At 37.7% G+C, this 24,325-nt stretch overlaps 3 protein-coding genes across 3 annotated transcripts in view; all 3 read right to left on the bottom strand.

Moving 5' to 3' along the window:
- LOC142337485 (peroxiredoxin-2-like) overlaps positions 1-24,325 on the bottom strand; it is a 538,029-nt gene that overhangs the window by 133,683 nt on the left and 380,021 nt on the right. The window lies entirely within an intron of this gene.
- The window catches only part of LOC142337484 (transmembrane protein 64-like), a 227,808-nt gene that overhangs the window by 3,983 nt on the left and 199,500 nt on the right, over positions 1-24,325 (bottom strand). The window contains exons 2-3 of the mRNA XM_075386738.1: positions 14,131-14,387; positions 4,731-4,931 (exon numbers count right to left, since the gene is read on the bottom strand). Of these exons, the coding sequence (XP_075242853.1) occupies positions 4,731-4,931; positions 14,131-14,318 (389 nt within the window). The 5' untranslated portion in view covers positions 14,319-14,387. The remainder of the gene's footprint in view (positions 1-4,730; positions 4,932-14,130; positions 14,388-24,325) is intronic.
- The window catches only part of LOC142337483 (COP9 signalosome complex subunit 5-like), a 235,183-nt gene that overhangs the window by 79,498 nt on the left and 131,360 nt on the right, over positions 1-24,325 (bottom strand). The gene's annotated exons all lie outside the window — the stretch shown is intronic.

Below are 24,325 nucleotides of genomic sequence, written 5' to 3'. Positions count from 1 at the left end.
TCGCAAACTTTTTAGCAATAAGCATCACTTGCGACATTATAAATATTATCTGGTAGCACTGGAAACATAGCCAAAACGCCAGAAACCATACAGACCGGAAAAAAACAGAAAAAAACGACAACTTAAGTACTTGAGCTTCAAAATTCAAGGTGTCCGGAATTAAATGAGACGCAGCAAATTTGTGTATCTCAACTGTAGATTCTACGAAAAATAACAAAAATTTGTCTTTTTGCTTTTGCATTTTTTAACATCTTTCAAGAACATAAAGTAACATTTTGAACTGAATAACATCTTCAAACTGAGTATAATCATCAAACTGACAATCTCTTACCAAATTGGCATTTATTTTGGGACGTTAAAAGTAGAAAACTAAAACTACAAACAAATTAGAGCAATTCAGGTTGAATATTTAGGTCACAAACAATTTCCTATACAGGAAATGAATACTTATTCTGAAACTAACTACCTATAAGGCAAGGTTAAAAACTTTTTCAAATTATATTCAAATTCATAACAATATAGCTGGCAGATTGCCAGAAAAAATGCTAAGATAGCCTCGCAGACCTCCAGTCCCAAAAGGACAATGAAAATTTTTCTTTGCCCTCAAATAAACTTCAATTAGAGAGACATACTTGACACATAGAGAAGTAAGCAAAAGTCATTTTGAAAGGTCATTTTGGGCAATTCAAATGAAATTGCGTGAACGAACAAACAAAAAGCAATTGTGACGTCATATGCTCGTAACCAAATTCTTGACGACAAAATAAAAACATAGCAGGACAAGTCCTGAAATACAATTCAAAGAATTGAATGAAAAACTCAGACGTACTCTACCTGACCAGCAGATCAATTGAATAATGCCAGCCAGAACACAAACTAAATCATCAAATAATTGAGAAACTGAAAGAATCAAAATGAACAAAAATAATCTCAATGCTAACACTCTTAAAGCTTTTAAACCTGAGGCAAAAATTTTTCTCTTTAAAAATACCTATTTCAAAAATATGTTCGAAACCAATTTTTGTTTCTGAAATTGGTCCAGTATTATATCAGCAAGACCTGAGAAATATTATTGGCGCGTGAAGATCGATTAACTCGAAAATGAACAAAAAATTTAAGAAATCAATTGCAAATTATAAGAAAATGTTGCTAAAAATTGTGATATAAATATCTTCAGAATCATTTCTGTGTCTCTAGAGGCTATCCAGTAACCCAATTCCCAGCTCTAAAAAACTCATTGGCTCATAGATCGATGGGCAATAATTTTTAGAAAAAAATTTCAAACTTCAAAAAATTAAAATTCGTTCTTTTAAAATGTTGAAAGCCATTCAATTGCCCCCTAGCAAAAATGTAATAACATGCTATCAAACCCTGGACGAGGTTACTGGCTACTGAGGCACGAAAAAAATAAATAAAAGGCAAACGTTTTGAAAAAACTTTATCAAAAAACTTCCAAAAGTCAAAATGTTAAATTGTTGAAAACAAATCCATTGAAAATAAAAACCATGCTGTAACTTTTTATTGGAACGTGAAATATGCTTTCTCGCACTTGAGAATGGACGAACATCAAAAACTGACAAAAACCTCAGGAAGCCTCACAAAAATTGCAGATTTTATCAAAAAAATATGCTAAAATTCGAGAGATTAAAATGTTACAAACCATTACATTGTTACTAGAAACTAGTCAGTGCCCTATTAACAAACCTCAAAGGAGATTGCTTGGTCCCTGAAGCTGGAAAAACTGAAGAATGAAAATTTTCAAAAACCTGTAAAAAAATTCGAATTTTGTCAAAAAAATTGCAAAAATTTGTGATATTCAAAAGTTGAAACCTAATCCATGGCAACTAAGAATTGTTTAGTAACTTATTATTACCCCTGATGAGGTTTTCTGGCCCCTGGGACTCACAGAACTTGAATAATGACAATAAATGTCAAAACATATGAAAAAAATTGCCAGTTTTGTCAAAAAATGCTAAAATTCATGATGGCAGAAACATAAAAACCATTCCATTACCACTAGAAACTATGCAGTAATCTATCATAAAACCCTTTATCAAACCCTAGAGGAGGTTTCTTGACACCTAGGACTAAAATTTTCAAAAAACCTGAATTAGCTCCTGAATTAGCTTTCAAAAAACCTGAATTAGCTTTCAAAAAACCTATAGCTCATTAAAAGGTCATAACAAGCAATTCTGGCTCGCAAAAGTCCTTCATCAACTTTTAAAAATTTCAACCTAAGACTAATCAAATTAAAAAATCACGAAAAACATGAAAAATTGCACCATTTTGAGCCCAAAACCTAAAAATGACCTTTCAGCCTTAAATTAAGGCCATCCCAGTGGCTGCACCACTCTAAGCACTTGAAGGACTACTAAATCCCACTTTGGACCTCTAATGAAACCTAATGCCCGCTGGGATTTACCTGTTTATCCCCTTTTGAAAGATCAAAGTCATTGAAAAAAAGAACACATCTTAAAAAAACACAGCGCACCATTACAATTCAAATTCTTTTAATTGTAAAAAAAAATAGGAGCGCTATCATAGCCGCCTGGAATTGAGGACGCTGCTTTTAATAAACAATCAAGCATTAACATAGCTGGATGTCACTAGAACAGGTCACTGGAATTTTCCCCATATGAAATCCCGTTCTAACTTATTTTCTATGCAAAATCTTGTCGATTTTCTTGTTGACAATTTGTCTGTGAGGTTTGATTTTTCATCAAAACTTCGGAGCACGAAGGTCTTTTACAAACATATTAAAACATAACCAGTAGACATTAAAAATATACCTGAATTGATTCATATCTAGGCGCCTGATTGGGATTGAAACAAGCAAAAGCAAGAAACCGAGAAGTTAATTTTTGCACAAAAAAATGATACGTACTACCTGTTAGTTTGAGGTTTGGATAAAGGTTCTATTTATAGTAGCAATTAACATGCGGCCTGCCGTCTACGGCAAGTTGAGAAAAAATTTAAGAAAGTAAACCCTACGTATATGTAAGAACATAAACCTTAGTCGTCCGAGGGACTTAAAAACCTGACACGAGGGCAGTTTCGCCCGAGTGCTGCGCACAAAACACGATGCGGACTAGGATTTATACTGTACCGTATTTAGAGAACCAAAAAGTGAAAAATTAGGCGATATTTCTCGACACTTGAGATAGACAAGTATGAGATTTTACTATAGCGAGAGGGTGACCAAGTAAGGCAAGAAAAACTACAATTAGGAGGACAATAAATAGGCAAGAAACTTGGACACATGCGCGGTTAAAACATATATATTGCGTACGTATTTTCAACGAGCGTTTCGAAGATTCAATTGTAAACTGCTCCGATATTTTAGTGCCTATTTTTTAACCCTTAACTAAAGTTTTTTACGGAATTATCCCGTTTCAAGTTTTGATTCGTTTTTCCACGTTAAATGAGTTCATTCTTGGTTGCCTTGCCGAATAATTGGTCCTTTAATGCATATTGAGAAGAAAGAAGCAGCATGAAGTCAAAACAATTTCACAAGGTGTATAGACAGGTAAAAGGAAACAAGAGTCTGTTTGAAATAGTAAAAAGGCAGCGCAATAATAGCCGGCTGATAAAATGAAGCGGTTATAAAAAAAGTTTAAAAACGCTAAAATAAACCCGCTGTTGTAGTTTTGAGCAGTGCTGGTGTTTTAAACAAGGTTATCATCTTGTGCGCGATCAATTTGTGACGATATTTATTCTTAATTTAAATTTAATTAAATTTATCTTAATCGAAAGGATTTTTAATCGAAATTTTTAAATGAAAAATCTGTCCAAGACCAACATATTTAGACAAAATTGACCTCTAATTGAAATAGAAAAACCTCCAAAACTCGTGTCCTTTTGCTTATTAGCTAATAATAGCTTTGCCACAAACAACAGGAACAACCTGGTTCAAAATTTTTCATTGGGCTAAATGAGGAAAAATTTTGATAGAATTTTGATTTATTTTTTGGTCATAAAAACTGATCAGTGACACAAGAATAAAAATTCAGTTAAGAACCTCAAAATAGTTAGATTGTAGGGACTCTACCACGAAGAATCAGAGGTTGCATTGAGAGCAAAATCAAAAATTCGGGATATTATCATAGTAAAAAAAGCCTCTGTTTATGCTCGACCGAAGTTAGTTTTGAAATGAGTATTGATTGGCTCTGAGATTGCATTAGCAAAAAACAAACTACCAAAAAGCCTTTGCCTGTTGTTGAGAACATCCAACTGAACAAATTGAAGTCTTTCTTTTTCAATGTCTTAAAGTTTAAAGACCGGAAAGGGAAAGGAATGCTGGGATAAACTAGCTAGAGTAGACTCGCAGCGAGGTAAATTTCAAACCATATTTTTACACTTCAACTAATTACTGAGGTGCTAAAACCATTTTTAGCATAAAATTGATGTAGTTACTTAAATTTTTTCATTATATCCCTCGTCAAATTTTGCTTATTACAGTTTTTCATTATCTATTTTGTTTACGTCCCTAGTGCTATCGCATGCAATTGAAGACCGCAGTGACCTCGCTGTTTGTCCTTTCCATCTGAAACCTTCAATTTCTGTTAATAACTTTTATGTAACATGCACATTTTGGAGAAAAGGTTTTTTTCTTTCTATTAGAGTTTTGAAACTTCTAATATCTAGAAGCAATATAGCTGTTATGAAACCCCAGTCGTTGTCCTTCTAACCCCCCATAAAGCCTCGTTTACAGTCGACACTGGCTGACTGACCTGTTGGCAAAGTGGACAGCAGATATGCCGATAGAAGATGATATACAGACAACAACGACACCGCCCACGAAGCCATAGAGGAAGCCTGCACTTACATTAAGCACTATGTAGCCCCACGAGAGAGGCTGAGACACGAACACAAACAGCAGCACAAACAGACCCAGCTGGCTCACAATGTTCAGACCTTGAAGGTATTTCAAGCTAAAATAAAATTTAAATTTATACGGCATCAATCTTTCAATTTGTAGCCGATTGAGAAAGTCGTTAGGTCTCAAGTAAACTATTTAAAACTCCGGTTCAAATTTCGGTTAATTTTCCGTGCTTTAACGAAGCAGCTACGATAAAAAAGTATGAACATTAAACATAACCGACTAACGTCTGGCGAATTGCTCTCAAACGACCGGCTGGCTTCGTTAATAGCTACACACGGTATAGTGAGGCTAGCTTTAGCTTAATTGAAGGGGGCGTGAGGCGAGCGCAGCGGGGGAGGGGGGGGGGGGGGGGGGGGGGGTACACCGGGGGCTGACGGGGGTGGGTCAACAGTGGGGGGCAACGGTGGGAGGGTGGTTTTTGGCTGAACGGGGCCCTTACGGACTGAACGATGTGCAGGGGTGGGTGTTGGGTCTAAGAACCGCCCTTCACACCATACGTAATAACCTCCAGAAAAGTTTCTGTGAATCGTATACTTGGAGACTAGTGAGCTGAAAGGCTCTAGGAGGATTTAATGCCCTCTGAGCGCTACCTGTTTATCCCGTTTTTGAGGACGAAGAGTCGACGAAAAATCGGTCAAGCGAAAGATTGCATGAAAAAGAGACCGACAGGACTAATATAATTGCTACAAACTTCGTTTGAGAGCAATTAAATACCACAAAAAGCAAGATGAGTCAAAACAAGGGAAAAACCTACGAACTAGTTAGGATGGAAAAAGCCTCCCTCACTGGTCATCAACAAATTGACCATCACTCATAATTATTGATGTTCAAATGAATATGCCAATCAAATATTTATCATGAAACATTTATTTTTCGACATCTTTTATAACTAAGTGTTCAGATAAACTATTTAGCGTACTTGTTCTGATAAACTTTTGTACTGATAATTAGTACTCGCGCTGTTTAATAAGTTAGTTAGATCAGTCTTGCTTAACAAGAGTGGCCATATTCTACATGGCCTCTAAGATGAGGATTTCGGAAACCTCGTATATGTTTGATAAAATGGCCCACAAATGTTTGCATGAAATCTCCGCATTGTCAGGCAATAATGCACTGAACTGACAGTGGTAAGCGAAGGAGAAAGAGACAAATAGCAGAATACCGAACAATATATAAAAAATGATCAAGGTAGGATATGAATTTGAACGAAAAGATATAAATAAAATTATTTATATTATTTTATAAAATTAAAGAGTTAGAACATTACGCCCATACTCTACAATAGTTCCGATCACCGATTCCACTGCTGGGCGCCGTCACGAAGGCAGAGTAGGGATCAACCCAAAAGCGCTAAACTTATTCTTGTCCTGATGTAAGTTAAGTGATCACGTACGAATACGAATTTTTTCTTATCGCTGATCCCGGTAGCCAATCTCGATATGGCTTTTGATGCGGACGGACCGGCTCCTCTTGTACAGGAGAAGATCAACGGACAGGTGGCCTTTTCGACATCGATTATCCTTTGCTTATATTTCAGCTTCTTGATGACTCGAAGATTTACTACGAACGGACCGGCTCCTCCTGTACAGGAGAAGATCAACGGACAGGTGGCCTTTTCGACATCGATTAATCCTTTGCTTATATTTCAGCTTCTTGATGACTCGAAGATTTACTAGGAATCCGTTATGCTTCTTGGGCAACTCTCAGCATACGGATTAAACACTTTCAAATCAACGAATGTTCTGCTGAAGCGTGATTAGAACAAACAATTAGCTTTGACATCTAGTCGAGCGTCGTTATCTGTAGTGGTAATCGCAAGGCTTTAAAATTTCAAATTCTGAAGACAGGGCTCTAGTTTGACATCGCAAACCTCAATGTGCTGAGTGGAAAGTCACAGATGTCATTGTGTCTATTATGCGTATATCCGGCTTGTTGGCAATGAACAGCATGCGCTACATTAAAAATTCTGCTACATGCGCTACAAGAAAAATTATCCCTTGATTAGATCGTAATAATATCTTTTCAATGAAAGTGCGTTTAGCCCACATGAGGCTCTTATTTCTACAGCCAAAATCTAAAAAATATGCCCCTTTTTAATTCAGATCTTTCAATGCCTATTTTTGCTCACGCCTATTCCTGCTTTTCCTTTCACTTTTTCATGATGAAAGTCTGCATCTGCTGCGTTAATTATTATTATTATTATTATTAATATTATTATTATTATTATTATTATTATTATTATTATTATTATTATTATGGCTTTGTGACAATTTCACGGGGCGTATAAGTCCCGGACTTATAACATAGAATTTGCACGAAAGTTCTGGCACAGGCAGAAAAATATCCAACTACAGAAATTATTCTCAGACCAGTTTCCGTTGAAAAATTTCCATATCAATTCTAGAAATCTTCCTTTCAAATTATTGTTTTCGAAGAAGTTAATTTTCCTTTGGATGTTCACCCGAAATCCAGTTCTATACCAAAAACTGAGTCTCTGAGCTTCGTATCGAATCTCTGGCAGTATAACCCTAGATCTTCTTCCGGCCCATTGAATAACATAATAGTTGCTCAAGTCAACATCGTACTTTCCTGACACTATGCTGCTAAAAAGTAGAAGATCTTTTAGGACTTTAAAGTAGAGTGGTGGCAGTATATTGCTTGGAACAATAGCTTCTTTGTAGCAATTTCTGTCTGTCATCCATTTCATGAACTTTTTATTAAACCGCTCTAAAATTTGATACTTGTTTCGCTTTAGCTCCCAGCATTCAGATGCAAACATAAATGTCGGGCTTATATTAGCACTATATAAGTGAACCTTAGTTTTCATGTAAATTCTGCAGCTGGTGTTCCTTCGAATGAGATGAAACGCCTTGATTGCTTTCGCTATTCCATTCCGCGCATTTTCTATCCAATTTAGGGTGTCGACTATAGTTAGCCCAAGATCTTTAACGGCCCTCTTCTCTTGGATCAGATTATTTTCTAGAGAGAGAACAACCTCCTCGACACAACTCCCGAAAGCAAATTGTGTAAAAGACCACTTTTTGTAATTGGAAAGGAGGCAGTTTTGGACACTCCTGTTGTGGAGATTGTTTAGATCAACTTGCAGCTTGTCTAGACTGTCATTTTTGGAACAATGGATTAGTTTTAAATCATCTGCAAACAACAGTGCCAGAGACGAAAAGACTACATTTGGCAGGTCGTTAATGTAGATCAGGAAAAGGATAGGTCCCGAAACAGAGCCTTGAAGAACTCCGCAAGAGACCAGACGTTACTTAGATTGGTAGCCGCCAACATTTACGCTTTTTGTTCTGCCAGTCAGATTATCTTTAATAAGTAAAAGGAAACTTCGTAGTATATTCATCCTTGCTAACTTCATCATCAAAACTGAATGCTTTATTTTGTCAAAGGCCTTAGAGAAATGAAACAGCAGTAGGAAACAGAACTCTTCTGATGCACTAAGAGTTTCAAAGATATTGTACAGACTCAAGATAAGCTGCAGGATTACAGACCTCCGCGGTACAAAACCAAATTGACAGGATGTAATGCTGTTCAACAAATGTTCTGAGAAAAATTTCAAGACTAACTTCTCAAAAACTTTGGATATGATGATGAGCAGTGTGACAGGTCTATAATTTTTCACTTCACTTTTATTACCATCTGTGAAGATTGGTGAGACCAAACCATGTTTCCATGAACCAGGAACACTGTGTAGCCTTCCAATATTGTTGAACAGACTTTTAATCGATTTGGAACCAGTTTTTGCAGTTTTCCTAAGCAGAATTGTGGGAATGCCACCTGCGCCTCTACTTTTTGTGACAACCAGCATTTCCAGTTCCTTGGTGATCTCCTTCTCGGTAAAGTTTATTTTCTGTCCACCAGCTTCGAGAAGAGGTGGAGCATCAATCTGTTCATAACTTTCATCAGTAACTACTGATGAGAAATACGTGTTGAATAATTCCTCTTTTTCTTCGCTGTTTTGTGCAACGGAATTCCACTCAAGATGTAAAATTTTTGGTGGGAATTTCTCTTTTTGGAAACTTTTCAAATATTTGAATATTCTAGATCTGTTTCTGCTTGAAATTAGTTCTTCGTTTTCTTGTCGGTCTGTCTCTTTCTTGCAGGTTAGCACAATGCTTTTCTAGTTCTATTAATTGGGTGGCTAAGTAAGAAGAGAAATTCACGCAACATTCCGATTTACGTCTTAGTGTCCTGAAATTGTTTAATTCTTCTAGGCGTAGTTTTTTCTATCACATGAAAGATCCATTCGTACCACAAATCTGTTTTTATCTATGCTGCTGTAACAGTAGGGGTCAAAGGGATTGTTTGCAATGAGCTCATTTAGGTAATCAAAATCACAATTGCAATAGCTATAGTATACTTCTCGTTTCTTTTGAGGCTCTCTTGATGTACCGTTTATTTCGATTTGTATCGGAAAATCGTAAGAGTAGTCTTCTAAATCGTCTAATCTATTGATTGAAGTTATCAAACCTTCGTCATTGGCTAGGACTAAGTCTAAACAGGATGACTTGGTGGTGTTGAAACTAATACATTGCTTGAAGTTAGCGAAAAGACTACATTTGGCAGGTCGTTAATGTAGATCAGGAAAAGGATAGGTCCCAAAACAGAGCCTTGAGGAACTCCGCAAGAGACCAGACGTTACTCAGATTGGTAGCCGTCAGCATTTACGCTTTTTGTTCTGCCAGTCAGATTATCTTTAATAAGTAAAAAGAAACTTCGTAGTATATTCATCCTTGCTAACTTCATCATCAAAACTGAATGCTTTATTTTGTCAAAGGCCTTAGAGAAATCAAACAGCAGTAGGAAACAGAACTCTTCTGATGCACTAAGATTTTCAAAGATATTGGACAGACGCAAGATAAGCTGCAGGATTACAGACCTCCGCGGTACAAAACCAAATTGACAGGATGTAATGCTGTTCAACAAACGTTCTGAGAAAAACATCAAGACTAACTTCTCAAAAACTTTGGATATGATGATGAGCAGTGTGACTGGTCTATAATTTTTCACTTCACTTTTATTACCATCTTTGAAGTTTGGTGAGACCAAACCATGTTTCCATGAACCGGGAACACTGTGTCCCCTTCCAATATTGTTGAACAGACCTTTAATCGATTTGAAACCAGTTTTTGCAGTTTTCTTAAGCAGAATTGTGGGAATGCCATCTGCGCCTCTACTTTTTGTGACAACCAGCATTTCCAGTTCCTTGGTGATCTCCTTCTCGGTAAAGTTTATTTTCTGTCCACCAGCTTCGAGAAGAGGTGGAGCATCAATCTGTTCATAACTTTCATCAGTAACTACTGATGAGAAATACGTGTTGAATAATTCCTTTTTTCTTTGCTGTTTTGTGCAACGGAATTCCACTCAAGATGTAAAATTTTTGGTGGGAATTTCTCTTTTTGGAAACTTTTCAAATAATTGAATATTCTAGATCTGTTTCTGCTTGAAATTAGTTCTTCGTTTTCTTGTCGGTCTCTTTCTTGCAGGTTAGCACAATGCTTTTCTAGTTCTATTAATTGGGTGGCTAAGTAAGGAGAGAAATTCACGCAACATTCCGATTTACGTCTTAGTGTCCTGAAATTGTTTAATTTGTGCGATGTTTCAGATGATACCCACGGCGGAAGTTCTTGTCTCCATCGAGTTCTTCTAGGCGTAGTTTTTTCTATCAAATGAAAGATCCATTCGTACCACAAATCTGTTTTTATCTATGCTGCTGTAACAGTAGGGGTCAAAGGGATTGTTTGCAATGAGCTCATTTAGGTAATCAAAATCACAATTGCAATAGCTATAGTTTACTTCTCGTTTCTTTTGAGGCTCTCTTGATGTACCAGTTATTTCGATTTGTATCCGAAAATTATCAGAGTAGTCTTCTAAATCGTCTAATCTATTGATTGAAGTTATCAAACCTTCGTCATTGGCTAGGACTAAGTCTAAACAGGATGACTTGGTGGTGTTGAAACTAATACATTGCTTGAAGTTAGCGTCGATAAGTTTGTTTACAAAACAGTCTTCATAAGCATCATTTGATTGGTATACGTCCCAATCTATCCCGGGTAAGTTTAAATCACCGGCAAAGAGAATTTTTTGATTAGCCAAAACTGATAGAAGGCAAAAAATAGCGTCAATATCGTTTTGTTGAGATCTATAGGGGCTTCCTTTTGGTGGGTTATAAAAAAAGAGCTATTACGGCTGGGTCAGGTTGGTTTAGTTTAATAACTACCAGGGATTCTTGAATTGCCTCTGAAAGGTGGCGAATATCTACTTCAGTAAAGCTGACGTTGTTTGATACTGCTATCAGACATCCTCCGTGCTTAGATTTTTCGTTCTTTGACTTTCTATCAGCCCTAACTACATTATATTGAGATAGGAGCAGCTCTGAGCTCTTGATGTCGCTTGTAAGCCATGTGTCGGTTAGTAGTAACAAATCAAAAGTGTTTCGAGACAAAATCAACTAGGTTAAGTCGCTTTTGTAGATTAAGTAAGCTTCTTACATTTAGTAGGAGCAGCGTGAGCGAGCTTCTTAGTCAGAAGCCGTCATTTTCAGATTCAGGCTGAGGTATGTATTTTCTTTTCCTACGCTGGACTTCAAGTCTTGAGGCAGGTCCCCTAATGAAATACATGTAGCGCTCTGCATTTTGGCCGTCCTTCTCGCGTGCTTCAGATAGCTTCAATTTTATGAGCTCTCTCGTTTCTTTAGAGTAGTCATGGGAGACGCCTACTCCTCTGTAGGAATGATCTGCAGTTTTAAAGTTTTTAAGGGATTCGACGATTTCTTCTTTCTCAGTTCTGTCTCTCAGGACAATTTTCAGAGGTCTATTTCTTCTGATTTGATCTGTTGGCGAGGGAGGTTCGCCCAACCTTATAGCTTTCTGTATTTAAGGCAGATTGCAGCTTAGACCGTTTATACAAAAATCGGAGAAAAACTCGATGTCGTCTTTTTGTCTATTCTCCGGGCTATCCTTTGTGCTTTCCGGTACTCTAAAAAGTACGATTTTTTGTTCCTGTTTTTCAATCTCAATTTTTTTCTTCTCTTGCTGCTCTAGAGTTTCTCGCATTATACTTCGAAAATTTGGAGTGTGGTAAGTTGGTTTAGGCAATGCTGGCTTCTCTTGGTTCTCAATTAGCTTATCCAATTTTGCCTCGAAGTTATTCTGGAGAAAATTTAATTTGATCTCAATCTCTTTTTCAATTGTTTTCGGCAGATCCTGCATTGTAGCACTATTCTCCATCATTTTTTTCTCAATTTGTGTTACTTTTGAATGAATCTCAAAGTTTTGATCAGTTCCTTTCAATTTGCTTTTTGCACTTTCTTGACAATTTCTGCATAACCAAATTAAACCACTTTGCTTTGTTAGCGAACTTAGAGTACTGGCAGCTATACCAGAACACATTCCTGAATGATACCATGTGCCACAGGCAAAACACTAAAGACATGAGTCCTTACATTCGCTTTTACATTCTCCGCATGGATACTTGGTAGATTGATTTCTAGAGCGTGTGCCTTCAGGCATTGTCGCAAGTACAAATGCTCAAACCTCCCCTCCCCACCAAAAAAGGATCTAGAAGGCTCAGTATGAACACAGAGTACCTACTTAAGATGCCTGTTGTTTCTTTTTCTGTCATTGCTTCTTTGAGGGCTTGTTCTTTTTGGGTATCTGCCTAAGCTTCTTGAATTTCTTGGGACCAAAATTGTCTAGTTCAGCTCTTTTTTTCCAAACCACAAACAGTAGACGAGCTTCCGATTTGACTGACGGATGGGGTTGACTTGAATCGTTAATTAACGCGGCGATCTTTCTATTTCGGTGTGATATGAGCTGCTTGAATGCTTCGATAACTACGATTCCAGTTGACCTCAACTGGCTGAGAGCCTGAGGAGCTCCAAAAACATTGAATATATACAATAGCTTCGATACGGGTTTTGTACTTTTGGAGAATTGATAATAATTCTGATATGTGACAGGCTTCTGTTTTCTTGTGAGGTGTTAGCGTATTATTGATAACGTCGTGCCAAATCACTAACTTTTTTGTTCTTTCAAGGGCACCTCCTGCGTCTAGGCAGGATTGCAAAACTTTGCGTTTGATTGGGTTTCTTGTATTGAAGCTCAAACCACCAAGATGATAGAAGCTTCCGAATAGTGGCTCTTCTGTTGATATGGGAGTCCTTGAATCGTATTTCTCAGTGAACTTGCACCAATGATATAAACCATTTCATAAACATACAATGCCGGCTGCTGAAATCCTCTCTGATAAGAGGCTACCCAATTCCAGTTGTCGGGACTTTTAATCAATTCACTCTTTAAAAAAAACAACAACAATAAAGGGCCGTGTACACCATCCGGCATCGATGGATGTAGGTCGAAAAATAGGGCATGATGAAAAGCACTTAGTAGCCGGATGCTGCACTCCAAGCTGTTCCCCTCCAGACAGTGTAAAGACGGCCCAGTCACAAAAATAACTAACAAGTGGAGAGGAAAGCACCTATATATATATATATAGCACACATAGGGAACTGGAATGGAAAGATTAAAATAAAAATGGAACATCAAGGAATAAGCAAAGGAATAAAGATAAGCAGCCAAACACTCAGTGCAGCCTTCCCTCCTCCACGACGGCGCTAATCGAAGTCTCACTGAGAACACGAGGCTTGAGGGCACGACATCCCCTCAAGCAGAGAACACAGCTCCTCATAAGTTTATCACAACAATTCTTGGAGAACACGACATCCCCTCAAGCAGAGAACACAGCTCCTAATAAGTTTATCACAACAATTCTTGGATTGTAATATTCAGTAAACGTTCACAAATCTGAACAATCTTTCAAATTCGTTTGCCCTGTCTTTAGGTAGAAGAAAGCTTTGGCCACATCTAACCAGTCTTGAAAATTAATGTGAAAACATCTTACAAAAAGACAGAGCACCAATACAAACCACTTCTTGGATTGTAAAAAACCGCGATGTCCCCAATAAACGCTGCTATAGCTTCGCGGCTATTAATCAAGAGCTCCATTGTTGTTTAAAATAATCACAGATCAGGTAGTACAGAAAGATTAGCAATTATTGAATTGGTTGCTGGTTTAAGAAAAACAATGAGGACTAAATCGCTGCAACGAAAGTGCTAGGCAAGTTTGGTTGTCAACTAAAATCTCATTAGTCTAAGGTAGATATCTAGACATCATGTGTCATGATCTCGGGTACAACAGAACGATCTTTCAATTTTAATGGATGAACAAACCTGGCTAAAAATATTTCCGTGTTCCGGCTGAAGATTATAAAGACAGAAAATATAAGCAGTGCAAAGAAGATGTATGGTTTGTTTTCATCGAAGAAACGAAAACACCCAATTCTAGCAGAAGCAAGGCACTTTGATGCTGGCGAAGCATTTGCATCTCTGTTACACCTAAGCGGGCATGTACAACACATATTTCACGACCCCTTAGGTCATTCGCGCGACACTTTCAACTGCGGGTCACATTTTGGACATGTTTATCTGAAAAACGACTGAGCTACAATAAGCTGAAAATTGAACTGTTTTAACTATGCATCGAAAAACATTGAAGACAGTGTTCGAAATACTTATGACAGATTGAGCAACATATTTTGGGTCTTTCGCATTATAGCCCACTCCCAGCTTAGGGGTCATATAACGTAGCCCCCCTTAATCATGATAATAGTACCATAATAGGGGAGGAGGATGGAAGAATTCTAATCGGAGAAACCCCATAATTTTAATCAAAACGTAAAGTCACTTCATGAAAGGGAGGTTATAATACCAAAAAGATTTTCATCCACTGAACAACCAATTTCCAAATATGCATGACTGAACAATTAGTTCCTTTATGTTTCTGCTATCTTATAGATGCAACCTGTAATCTTGGGAATCAAAAAAACCTTTGGATGAAGGAGGGAAGAGCAAAACTCTGACATCAATGGAATGTGCATTAATAGTAACCGACGTGTTACTTGCCGAGGGAACGGAGTCGAGTGCATATCATGTAAAAACTGGTTTTATGCAAAATTCCAACGAACAACTGACGCGGAGTATTAGAACATGCAGAATCTTGAACGGATTTGTTCTTACTGCGCAGAAAAAGGTACAACAGAGAACACACAAGAATTGAAATTGTTGAAAAAGTATGTAGATGACCCTACTTTTTTCCTGGACCAACTTTTCAATAACTTTTTGGCGTTTTGGACTTCACATACAAAGTTTAGTTCAATTTGAGGACTCTCAATGAACTGAGTTGCGCTAAACCAATGAACAGAGCATTTTTTACCAAAAGTTACCCTGAAAATATTGCAGCTGTACTTATGGTGATTGGCTTTAAACAAAGCACTTAACCAGACCCATGACAAGACAGTGCTCCACTGAAAAGGGCGGGTCTTTCCATTTATAGCCCCCACCACGACAATTGAGCCCCCATTACGGTATAATTACCATGATTGGGGAGGCTAAAGAGTATCTTACCACTATCGTGGGGGGGGGGGGGCTATAATTGGAGACCTAAATTGGCTATGCAATGAATCTTGCTCGAGCTGTAATATCCGTGCACTGTGTACGGTTACGGTTTGGGTTGGGGGTTTTCTTAAGCACTTTAAACCTCGAGATTACCGATGAAAATTCTATAAGGCTAAGACTTTATTTTAATTATGAAGATGTAAATACTCAAACGTTTTAATACAGAGTTAGAAACGTTTTAATACAGTCATTTTTCTGAAAGCGTTAAGGTTACAAGTGGAGTTCCACAAGGATCTCTTCTGGCATCTCTCTTCTTTGTAATCTACGTCAACGATTTACCAGAAACTTGCAGAGCTGTTGTTCCTCTCCTCTGTGCCGACGACGCTAAATTCATATCAGTTAACAAGTCCAGTCTTATCTGTCAAATGGATCTTACTAGAGTGATGAAATGGAGTGAACAACACAAACTTCCCTTAAACGTTGAAAAATGCTCTCATATCTCAATGTCTAATTCCATGCATCACTTCCGTTTCTCCGGAACCTTGATAGAAAAAGTACACATACAGAAGGATTTAGTTTATGTAACAAAGGATCTCAAGTGGGACATCCACATAAAAAAGTCCGCGAGCAAAGCGCTCGGAGTTCTGTTCATGTTAAAAAGAAGCTCACCACGCCTAACTCCGTCAGTTAAATTAAACCTGTACAAATCTATGGTATTGCCCGTTTTGTTATACTGAAGTGTTTGTTGGTTTGCTAATGTAACAAACACAAAAGTACTCGAAAGTGTTCAGAAAAAGAGTTTGAAATGGATCAACAACACGAGCAATAACAATTATAAAGAACTACTTTGTTTTAGTCGTATCTTACCGCTTTCTTCATATCTACAATTACAGGATTTACTTTTTCTTTCAAAATCTCTTACGGGTCACTTCAACTTTAACATTGACCAATTTGTCTGCATGAGGAACACCACACGCTCATTACGTAGAGACAACGATCTGAAATTCGACCTTTCCAAACCAAGTCTTAAATTTTGCCAGCAAAGCTTCTTCTATAGAACTTGTGCTCTTGTGAATAGACTTCCACAGAGTTTACAATTTGGAAATGCAGCGGGTTTGAAAAGTCGACTGCTCAATTTTCTGTGGCATCATTTTGAAACGAGTTACAACGAACTAGTCAGCGATACGTGGAAAACTTAACAGCAACCATGGACAAAGAAAGGGGACACCCCGCGCCCGACGACATCGAAGGGCCAAATCCCTACTACTACTACTACTACTACTAGAATTATTGATTGGAAATACAAGAAGTTTCAAAAGATGAAAGATGAACAGCTATTTAGAGAAAGGCAGCTCAATCATATTGTCTTTGGTTTCGGTCCTATCAATGGTTGATTAATCTTAGGTTATTTTACCCATTTTGTTTAATCTCTTTGCGATTTCCGTATAGTCATTTTCTACAGCACGGGTCCCTGTTAGTTAAACTAACAGACAATAGGTTTACCTGCGTGACTAATCTGGTCAAGGAACAAACAATCCTTGACGTCTCCCGTCAAGATGAAATTCCGCGATGGTTCCCATCATGAATTATGATGTTTTTTTATATTGGTAAAATGCGGTTTACTCTTTGTAACAATTTCTTTTCGATCTCCCATTTATTGTGAAATTTTCGAATAGTGCGTTCAATATGTATTTTATGAGCATGTCATACATCAATTTCTATGGTTTACTACACTGCCTCCCTCTTAGGAGTTATGAGTGTTCCACTCAATCAAAAGCAAGAGTTTCAAAGGTCAGTTTTCCATTTCATATATTTTTCTGCTTTTTCAATCACGTACTTTTCATAAATATTACGGGCTTCCTCGTCTTCCATAATTTTCTTCGCCTGAAGAATAATTTTGAAAACGTCCTCCCGACCACCCTTGTCCGGAAGATAGAGCATTGACAACATTTTGAAGTGTTTCTGGATAGGGCTGGTTGTGGTACCCTGTGGCAGGAATAAACGCTCATGAAAGTTTTGACGTCGACTGAACGGGCTCTGCACGCTGATCGACTCTAGCCTCCTCTGGATGGCCTTCTTTGAGGTCTGTTCTGTTCTTATCCTACTCCTTAGCGTTCTGATATTTTCCTCGGTATTCTTCAACTCCCGAGCTAACCACTCCCCGCTCATCCACCAGAGTGATATATTCTCTTGTCTTTGTTTCGGCTACATTTGTAACCTCCTCCAGCTCTTTCTTCAATATTTCAACATGCCTCCTGCAGGACTTTCGCTGATTCCCAGCGCAAACAAGCAGTCGTTTTGTCTCGAGCAATTGGTCACCTGAATTTTGATCTTCAAGTTTTAACTGCCCGAGCTCCTCATCGAACCGAAGCCCGGCAGTTCCCAGCATTTCCCTGTCGTCAACCTTCTTTTGCTGTTCCTCAATTCTATGATGCATCTCACTTAACTCCATAACACTAATTGTAGCTCTATCCACTATATTGGGAGGTTGCAGCTGCGTCAATGGCAGCCCGTATCTTTTGTTTGAGTTTACTGCAACAATCCGATACACTTGGTGCCTGACAATCGACCTGACTTTGAAGAACTTTGGTAGATGGTATCAATTTTCGCCATTTTTGGTTCTGCCATTCTTGTATATCATGCATTTAAATTAATCTAATGTGTCAATCTCAGTCTCTGCCATATCTTGTAAAGGTTTAGCCTTTTTTTGCTTTTATAACTACAATGTTTGTAATATCATCACATCGTTCAACTGTCCTTTTTCTTGTCAATTTTTGTTCCCTGGAACGTGGTTTTAGATTATACATCCTAATTGGTATTTCCTTGGTACAAAACTGGTTCCCGACAACTTATACGATAACTTTAGCGCACCTACGGACATAAAGTATTAGTTCCGCTCTTTCTGCGTGTATAATACCCAGAGCGGTTTGTTTGTTTAGGAAAATTTGATGTGAATTTCCGTTAATTGGTGTTGATAAAATCATAGCTCTGTGCAGTTTTTATAAGTGGCAATTTAATAACTCTATTTGTTTCTGATTTTCAAACATGCCTCAAAAATCCAACATACAAATTTGGTCGAGTTTTTTGTCCCTGAGATCTGTCTCAGATATATCTGTTGTTGAAAATTTTTGTTCCGTAGCCGCCAATGTTTCGTTCGTGTAAAACAAATTTCTGTGGTTTGTTTCGAAAAGCTGAAAATCTAATTTGCTTTTAAAGTACTTTTTTTCCAGCGAAGACTGTTTTTTCTCGAGTCTGACTATTTTTTTATTGAGTCTGAAAATTTAACTATGCTAAGATATTTGGTTCTTTGTCTTGGTCGAGCAAATATTGTACTGTATCTATTTTAAATATGTCTCCTTGATACAGCAAGGTCTGCTCCTGTTTCAGAGGGTTTTTAAATTGTAAACATGTTCCTTCATTTGCTTCCCTAGTTTCAATGAACAGAGTCCCCATGAAAATTTCAGCATTTATCATGATGTTATCTTTCTGTGTTTCACCTTTTGGATTGATCCTATCTACAGGGTAGACATAAATCACTGCTTTCTCATCTCCGCCTTTCATGAATGTTTTTGATACCTTCTGAAAAAGTTCTGCTTTGGCTCGGTCAACATTCAACTCATTAAGGACTTCTTTAGGAGGATTATATTCAAAGTCACCAAGACACGGTAACCGCGGTTTGTTTCCCTGCTATAGGTTTCGACAGACTGATTTTTTTTATTAGGTAAAACGTTGAAATTATTTGTGATTTTTCGTTTAGGTGAGTTGCGTTGTCATACTAATCACCTTTATTCAGCACAGTTACCGTTTATGCAGCCCTGTACATGCAGTATTTTAGTTTACTGATGTTGCTCTCAGCGTAGATGAGTCCTCCTTTGCTTACCTGCTCCTCATTTATTTGTAACGTTTCGCATTTTGTCCGTTCCGTCATGCCAAATTTTTGCGTTTGTATAATGTTTTCGAAGTCATACCCCACAATCGCTACACATTGTAAAAAAAACTCAGCTTAGTTACGAAGTAAATAAGTTTCTAATACAGTTGTGTCCTTTTGGGATGAGAGTTCCCCTCCTTCTGCATTTGGTCGTATCACACTTCAGTTAAATACATCCCTCACACATTTTCCTCCTGAATCGTTATTCTTAAACAAAAAGTATTGTTTCAATTTCTTTGGTTTTGTTATTCCCGACGCACTTCTTGTTTGGTATCGTCGTTCGCAAACATTTTGAAAGGTTGAACCTGTGGGTTTATTAGAAAATTATGTACACTCACTTTTTTCAGCTGCCTCCAACAAACTATCCCGCTTCTGTTGTGCGGCTATATTTAGCACATGTATCTTTGTGCTTTTACTTTTGGTACTCCCATCTCTTGGTTTTTCAAAAACATCCTCCTTAAGTAATTCAATCCGATTTCCACTACCAGTGTTAATCTGTTTGGTATCACCTTCCGGTGTAGTTTCTCTTTTTTCTGTGTCATCAACATTTGGAGTGTCTACTTCAATTTCCACCAAATCATTGTCCTCTTTAGAAAAATTTTGAGTTTTGCTCAGTTCGTTCTTTGCCTTCCTAGACTCCTCTCTACAGATAGAAGCACTTCTACTAATGAAACGTTTGAGCCTATTTTAATGGACTTTTTGTTGTTTTTTAGTTTTCAAAAGTTCTAAAACAAAAATGAGATCGTTAAATTTTTCACATATAATTTGTGGCCCACTAAGGAAGGATTTAAGCTTTTTTCTGACCGGTTTTCATGATGGGGTTGAACACCATGACTAAGTCACCTTCTCCGTATTGCGGTCCAACGTGCTCCGGTCGTAGTAGCTTTTTTATCGTTCTTGTTCCACGTCCTTGCTTTCCCGTACAAATTTTTGGCACGACTGTAGTTCGTTTCTCAAGCAACCAACGTACTCGCTCAATGTTGGGTAAATTTCTGTTTCTATTGTTCGATATATGAAAGCAATTGGTAGAGCACAAGGGCTTCCAAACAGGAGGTAAAATGGACTATTATTAGTCACAGAGTAGATTGATGATTCTTTTAGGGCGTTTCCCACTCTCAATCCAGTTTCTCAGTATAATAAGTTCGGCTGCAATTTTCTAATGTTCAACTAATTGTTCCAAAGACTTCCCTAGTCCAAGGGACCAGATGTTTTTGTTGACCACGTTTACTTGATTGGGATCGTTGTCTTCTTCAGTCCGTGGTACTCTCGACAGACAGTCTGCATGAGGAATCTTCTTTCCAGCTTCCTGTTTGATTTCAAAATCAAATGGTCCAAATTTTTGTATCCATCTGGCTAGCAATCCGTCTGAAACCTTAAAACTATACAAGCACGTGAGGGTTCTGTGGTCGGTAACAATTAAAAACTTTTGCGCCAGTAGATATGTTCTGGTGTATTGAGTGAATTAGACTATCGCAAAAAGTTCTCTTTTTGTCGCTGAGTGGTTTCGCTTACTTTTACTGAGCGTTTTGCTTGCGTAAGCAATCACTCTCTCACCCCATTGTTGTCTTTGGGAAATAATTGCGCCAATACCAAACAAAAAGGCGTCCGTTGTCAACGTATAAGGGTCAGTGTCGTTCGGATATTCCAAAATGGGTGCATTCTGTAGAGCCTGTTTTAGTTGTTCAATTGCTGTTTTACACTTTTTGCTCTATGAAAAACGCTCCTTTTTGTTTAATAGTTTATTAAACGGTTCTGCTAATTTCCAAAAATTTTGTATAAACCTCTCTACCGTTGGAAGCACTTCTACTAATGAAACGTTTGAGCCTATCGTAATGGACTTTTTGTTGTTTTTTAGCTTTCAAATGTTCTAAAACAAAAATTAGATCGTTAATTCTTTCACATATAATTTGTGGTCCACTATGGAAAGATTTAAGGTTTTTTTCTGACCGGTTTTTATGATGGGGTTGAAGACCATGACTAAATCACCTTCTCCGCATTGCGGTCCAAACGTGCTTCGGTCGTAGTAGCTTTTTTGTCGTTCTTGCTCCACGTCAGTGCTTTTCCGTACCAGTTTTTGGCGCGACTGTAGTTCGTTTTTCAAGCAACCAACGTACTCGCTCAATGTTGGGTAAACTTTTGTTTCTATTGTTCGATATATGCAATGAATTGGTAGAGCACAAGGGCTTCCAAACAGGAGGTAAAATGGACTATACTTGGTCACAGAGTGGATTGATGATCTGTACGCCATTATTACTAGCGGAAGGTTATCACTCCAGGTGTTGTGATGTTCACCCACATACTTTGCAAGACCCTCTTCAATTGTATGATTAGTACGCTCTATCATTGCATTTCCTTGAGTATAATAAGCTGTTGTTGATGTCATGATATTTCCCAGGACTTCATAGATGTTCTTAAAAAGATTTGACATGAAGTTACTGCCTTGTCGTTATGAAAATTTGCCGGACAACCAAATTTTGAGAACATACGTTCACAAAAGCTTTAGCAACTGTTGAAGCTTCTTGGTTGCCAACGGGAATCGCTTCGTACTAATTTGTAAACTGCTCTCCGATTAAAAAAATATACTTATTTCCACTTGACTCTGGTAAAGGTCCCATAATGTCCTATGCTACTTGCCAGAAAGGGTGATTTGGGTTCCAAGTTGACAGGCTTTGTATGTGCTTCTGGTGTGGTGACTTCTTCTGACTGCATACCTCGCTGGAACTTACATAGTCATGGACATCTCTTCTCATCCCGGGCCAATAGAATCGTTCTTGCACCCAATCAAATGTCATAGCCATACCAAAATGTTCACAATATTCATGAAGAAAAGGTAGAATTTCGTGCAAAAGTGTTCTTTGAATTGCTATTAGCGTTAAATTGTTGAATTCGTCAATAAGCTTGTTTCTTTTAACTAGATCATTTTCTATTCGTAAGTTTTTGAAATCTGTCAAAAGTTTCCACAATGCTCCAGAAGCTCGTGCCATGTCTTTTCTTTTAGGGCGTTTCCAACTCTCAGTCCAGTTTCTCAGTACAATAAGTTCGGCTGCAATTTTCTAATGTTCAACTAATTGTTCCAAAGACTTCCCTAGTCCAACGGACCTTTTTTTTATCGACCACGTTTACTTGATTGGGATCGTTGTCTTCTTCAGTCCGTGGTACTCTCGACAGACAGTCTGCATGAGGAATGTTCTTTCCAGCTTCGTGTTTGATTTCAAAATCAAATGGTCCAAATTTTTCTATCCATCTGGCTGGTAATCCGTCTGAATCCTTAAAACTATACAAGCACATGAGGGTTCTGTGTTCGGTAACAATTAAAAACTTTTGCGCCAGTAGATATGTTCTGATGTATTCAGTGAAGTAGACTATCGCAAAAAATTCTCTTTTTGTCTCTGAGAAATTTCGCTTACTTTTACTGAGCGTTTTGCTTGCGTAAGCAATCACTCTGTCACCCCATTGTTGTCTTTGGGAAATAATTGCGCCAATACCAAACAAAAAGCCGTCCGTGGTTAAAGTATAAGGGTCAGTGTCGTTCGGATATTCCAAAGTGGGTGCATTCTGTAGAGCTTGTTTTAGTTGTTCAATTGCTGTTTCACACTTTTTGCTCTATGAAAAACGCTCCTTTTTGTTTAAAAGTTTATTAAACGGTTCTGCTAATTTCCCAAAATCTTGTGTGAACCTTCTGTAAAAACCGACTAGTTCCAAAATAGCTCGCAATTCTTATATTTTTTTGGGCTTTTCACTTACTGCCGGCCGTTATTTTTTCTGGATCTACTTTTTCTACGCCTTTGTTTGATACAATATGTCCCGGGAAATGAATTCTTGCTTGAAAAGAATACATTTTGAGCTATTTGTTTTCAAATCAGCGTCCTTAAGTTATCCAAGCACTAGATTTAGACAGTTGAGATGCTCCTCAAAAGATTTGCCAATGACGATTATGTCGTCCAGGTAAACTAACGCCACTTCATAGGGAGTCCCAACCTGATCAGTTCCACTAAATTCTGAATAATCCCTGGCTCTGACACCAAACCCATATGCAGTCTCTTCCACTTGTAGAAACCCATTGGTTTTACAAAAGCTGTCAAATAATGTGACTCTTCATTCAGTGCCATTTGAAAATATCCCGTTGCCAAATCGATATTCGAAAAGTAGCAATTTTTGTCTAGAGAGTCAATAACGTCATTTATACTTGGTAGTTGCCAACTGTTTTTTTTCCATTTGTTTGTTCAGGCTTCTGTAATCCACAACCAGTCTGTTGCTGCCATCTTTCTTTTTCACCAATATTGATAGTGCTGCCCAATACGAATGGGTCGATTGTATTAATTTCGCATCCTATAGACCTTTGACATTTTTTCATTGCTTTTCTTTTATCACTGCTCATACTGCAATACTTCTTCAGGACGGCTGTGCATCTTTGTTGAGTTTTATTTTGTGTTTAGTTTTGTCACAATATCCTAGGTCATTCGAGTTTAGTTAGAAAATTTGTTGATGTCTCATTGACAACTCTTTTATTTTTTTTCTGCTCATTATTGAGAGTAGATTGCTCAAGGTTTGCGTGTTTTCTCTTTTGAAATGGTTCCGATATTTTTGGTTTGTTTTGATTTGTAAAAACCTCATTCAAAAATATGTTTTGTTTGTTTTCGAGATAACTTCCCGATTTGGTGTTCTTATACACAGTTACTGGAGCGTCCGTTAGACTTAACACCTTTATCAAACTAGAAATATCTTTCATTGATATCAGGCAAGTGGCTAGAAGCAAGCCCATATTCATTTCAAAATCTTCAATTGCTTCCACTAATCCTTGCACTCCCGGAATTTCTTCTCTGTTTTCGTCAGCTAACTTAATTCTGATTAGACATTCATTTTTACTTTGAATGTAAGTGTTTTCTCCCGCAATTGCAAAAATTGAACACCTCGCGTTGTCTCTGTTGTCAGCGGTATTGAAATTTCAAACTGACTACTATATAACTTCTCTTCGTGTAAGTTTAATGCACACTTATTGGCCTTCAGACACTCGATACTTTCATCTTCCGTTATCACAAATTC

The sequence above is a fragment of the Convolutriloba macropyga genome, chromosome 4 (assembly GCF_964194025.1).
Source record: "Convolutriloba macropyga chromosome 4, txConMacr16.3, whole genome shotgun sequence".
Lineage (NCBI taxonomy): Eukaryota > Metazoa > Xenacoelomorpha > Acoela > Convolutidae > Convolutriloba > Convolutriloba macropyga.
Note: the sequence above shows the minus strand (reverse complement) of the source record. Positions and strands in the feature narration are given on the sequence as shown.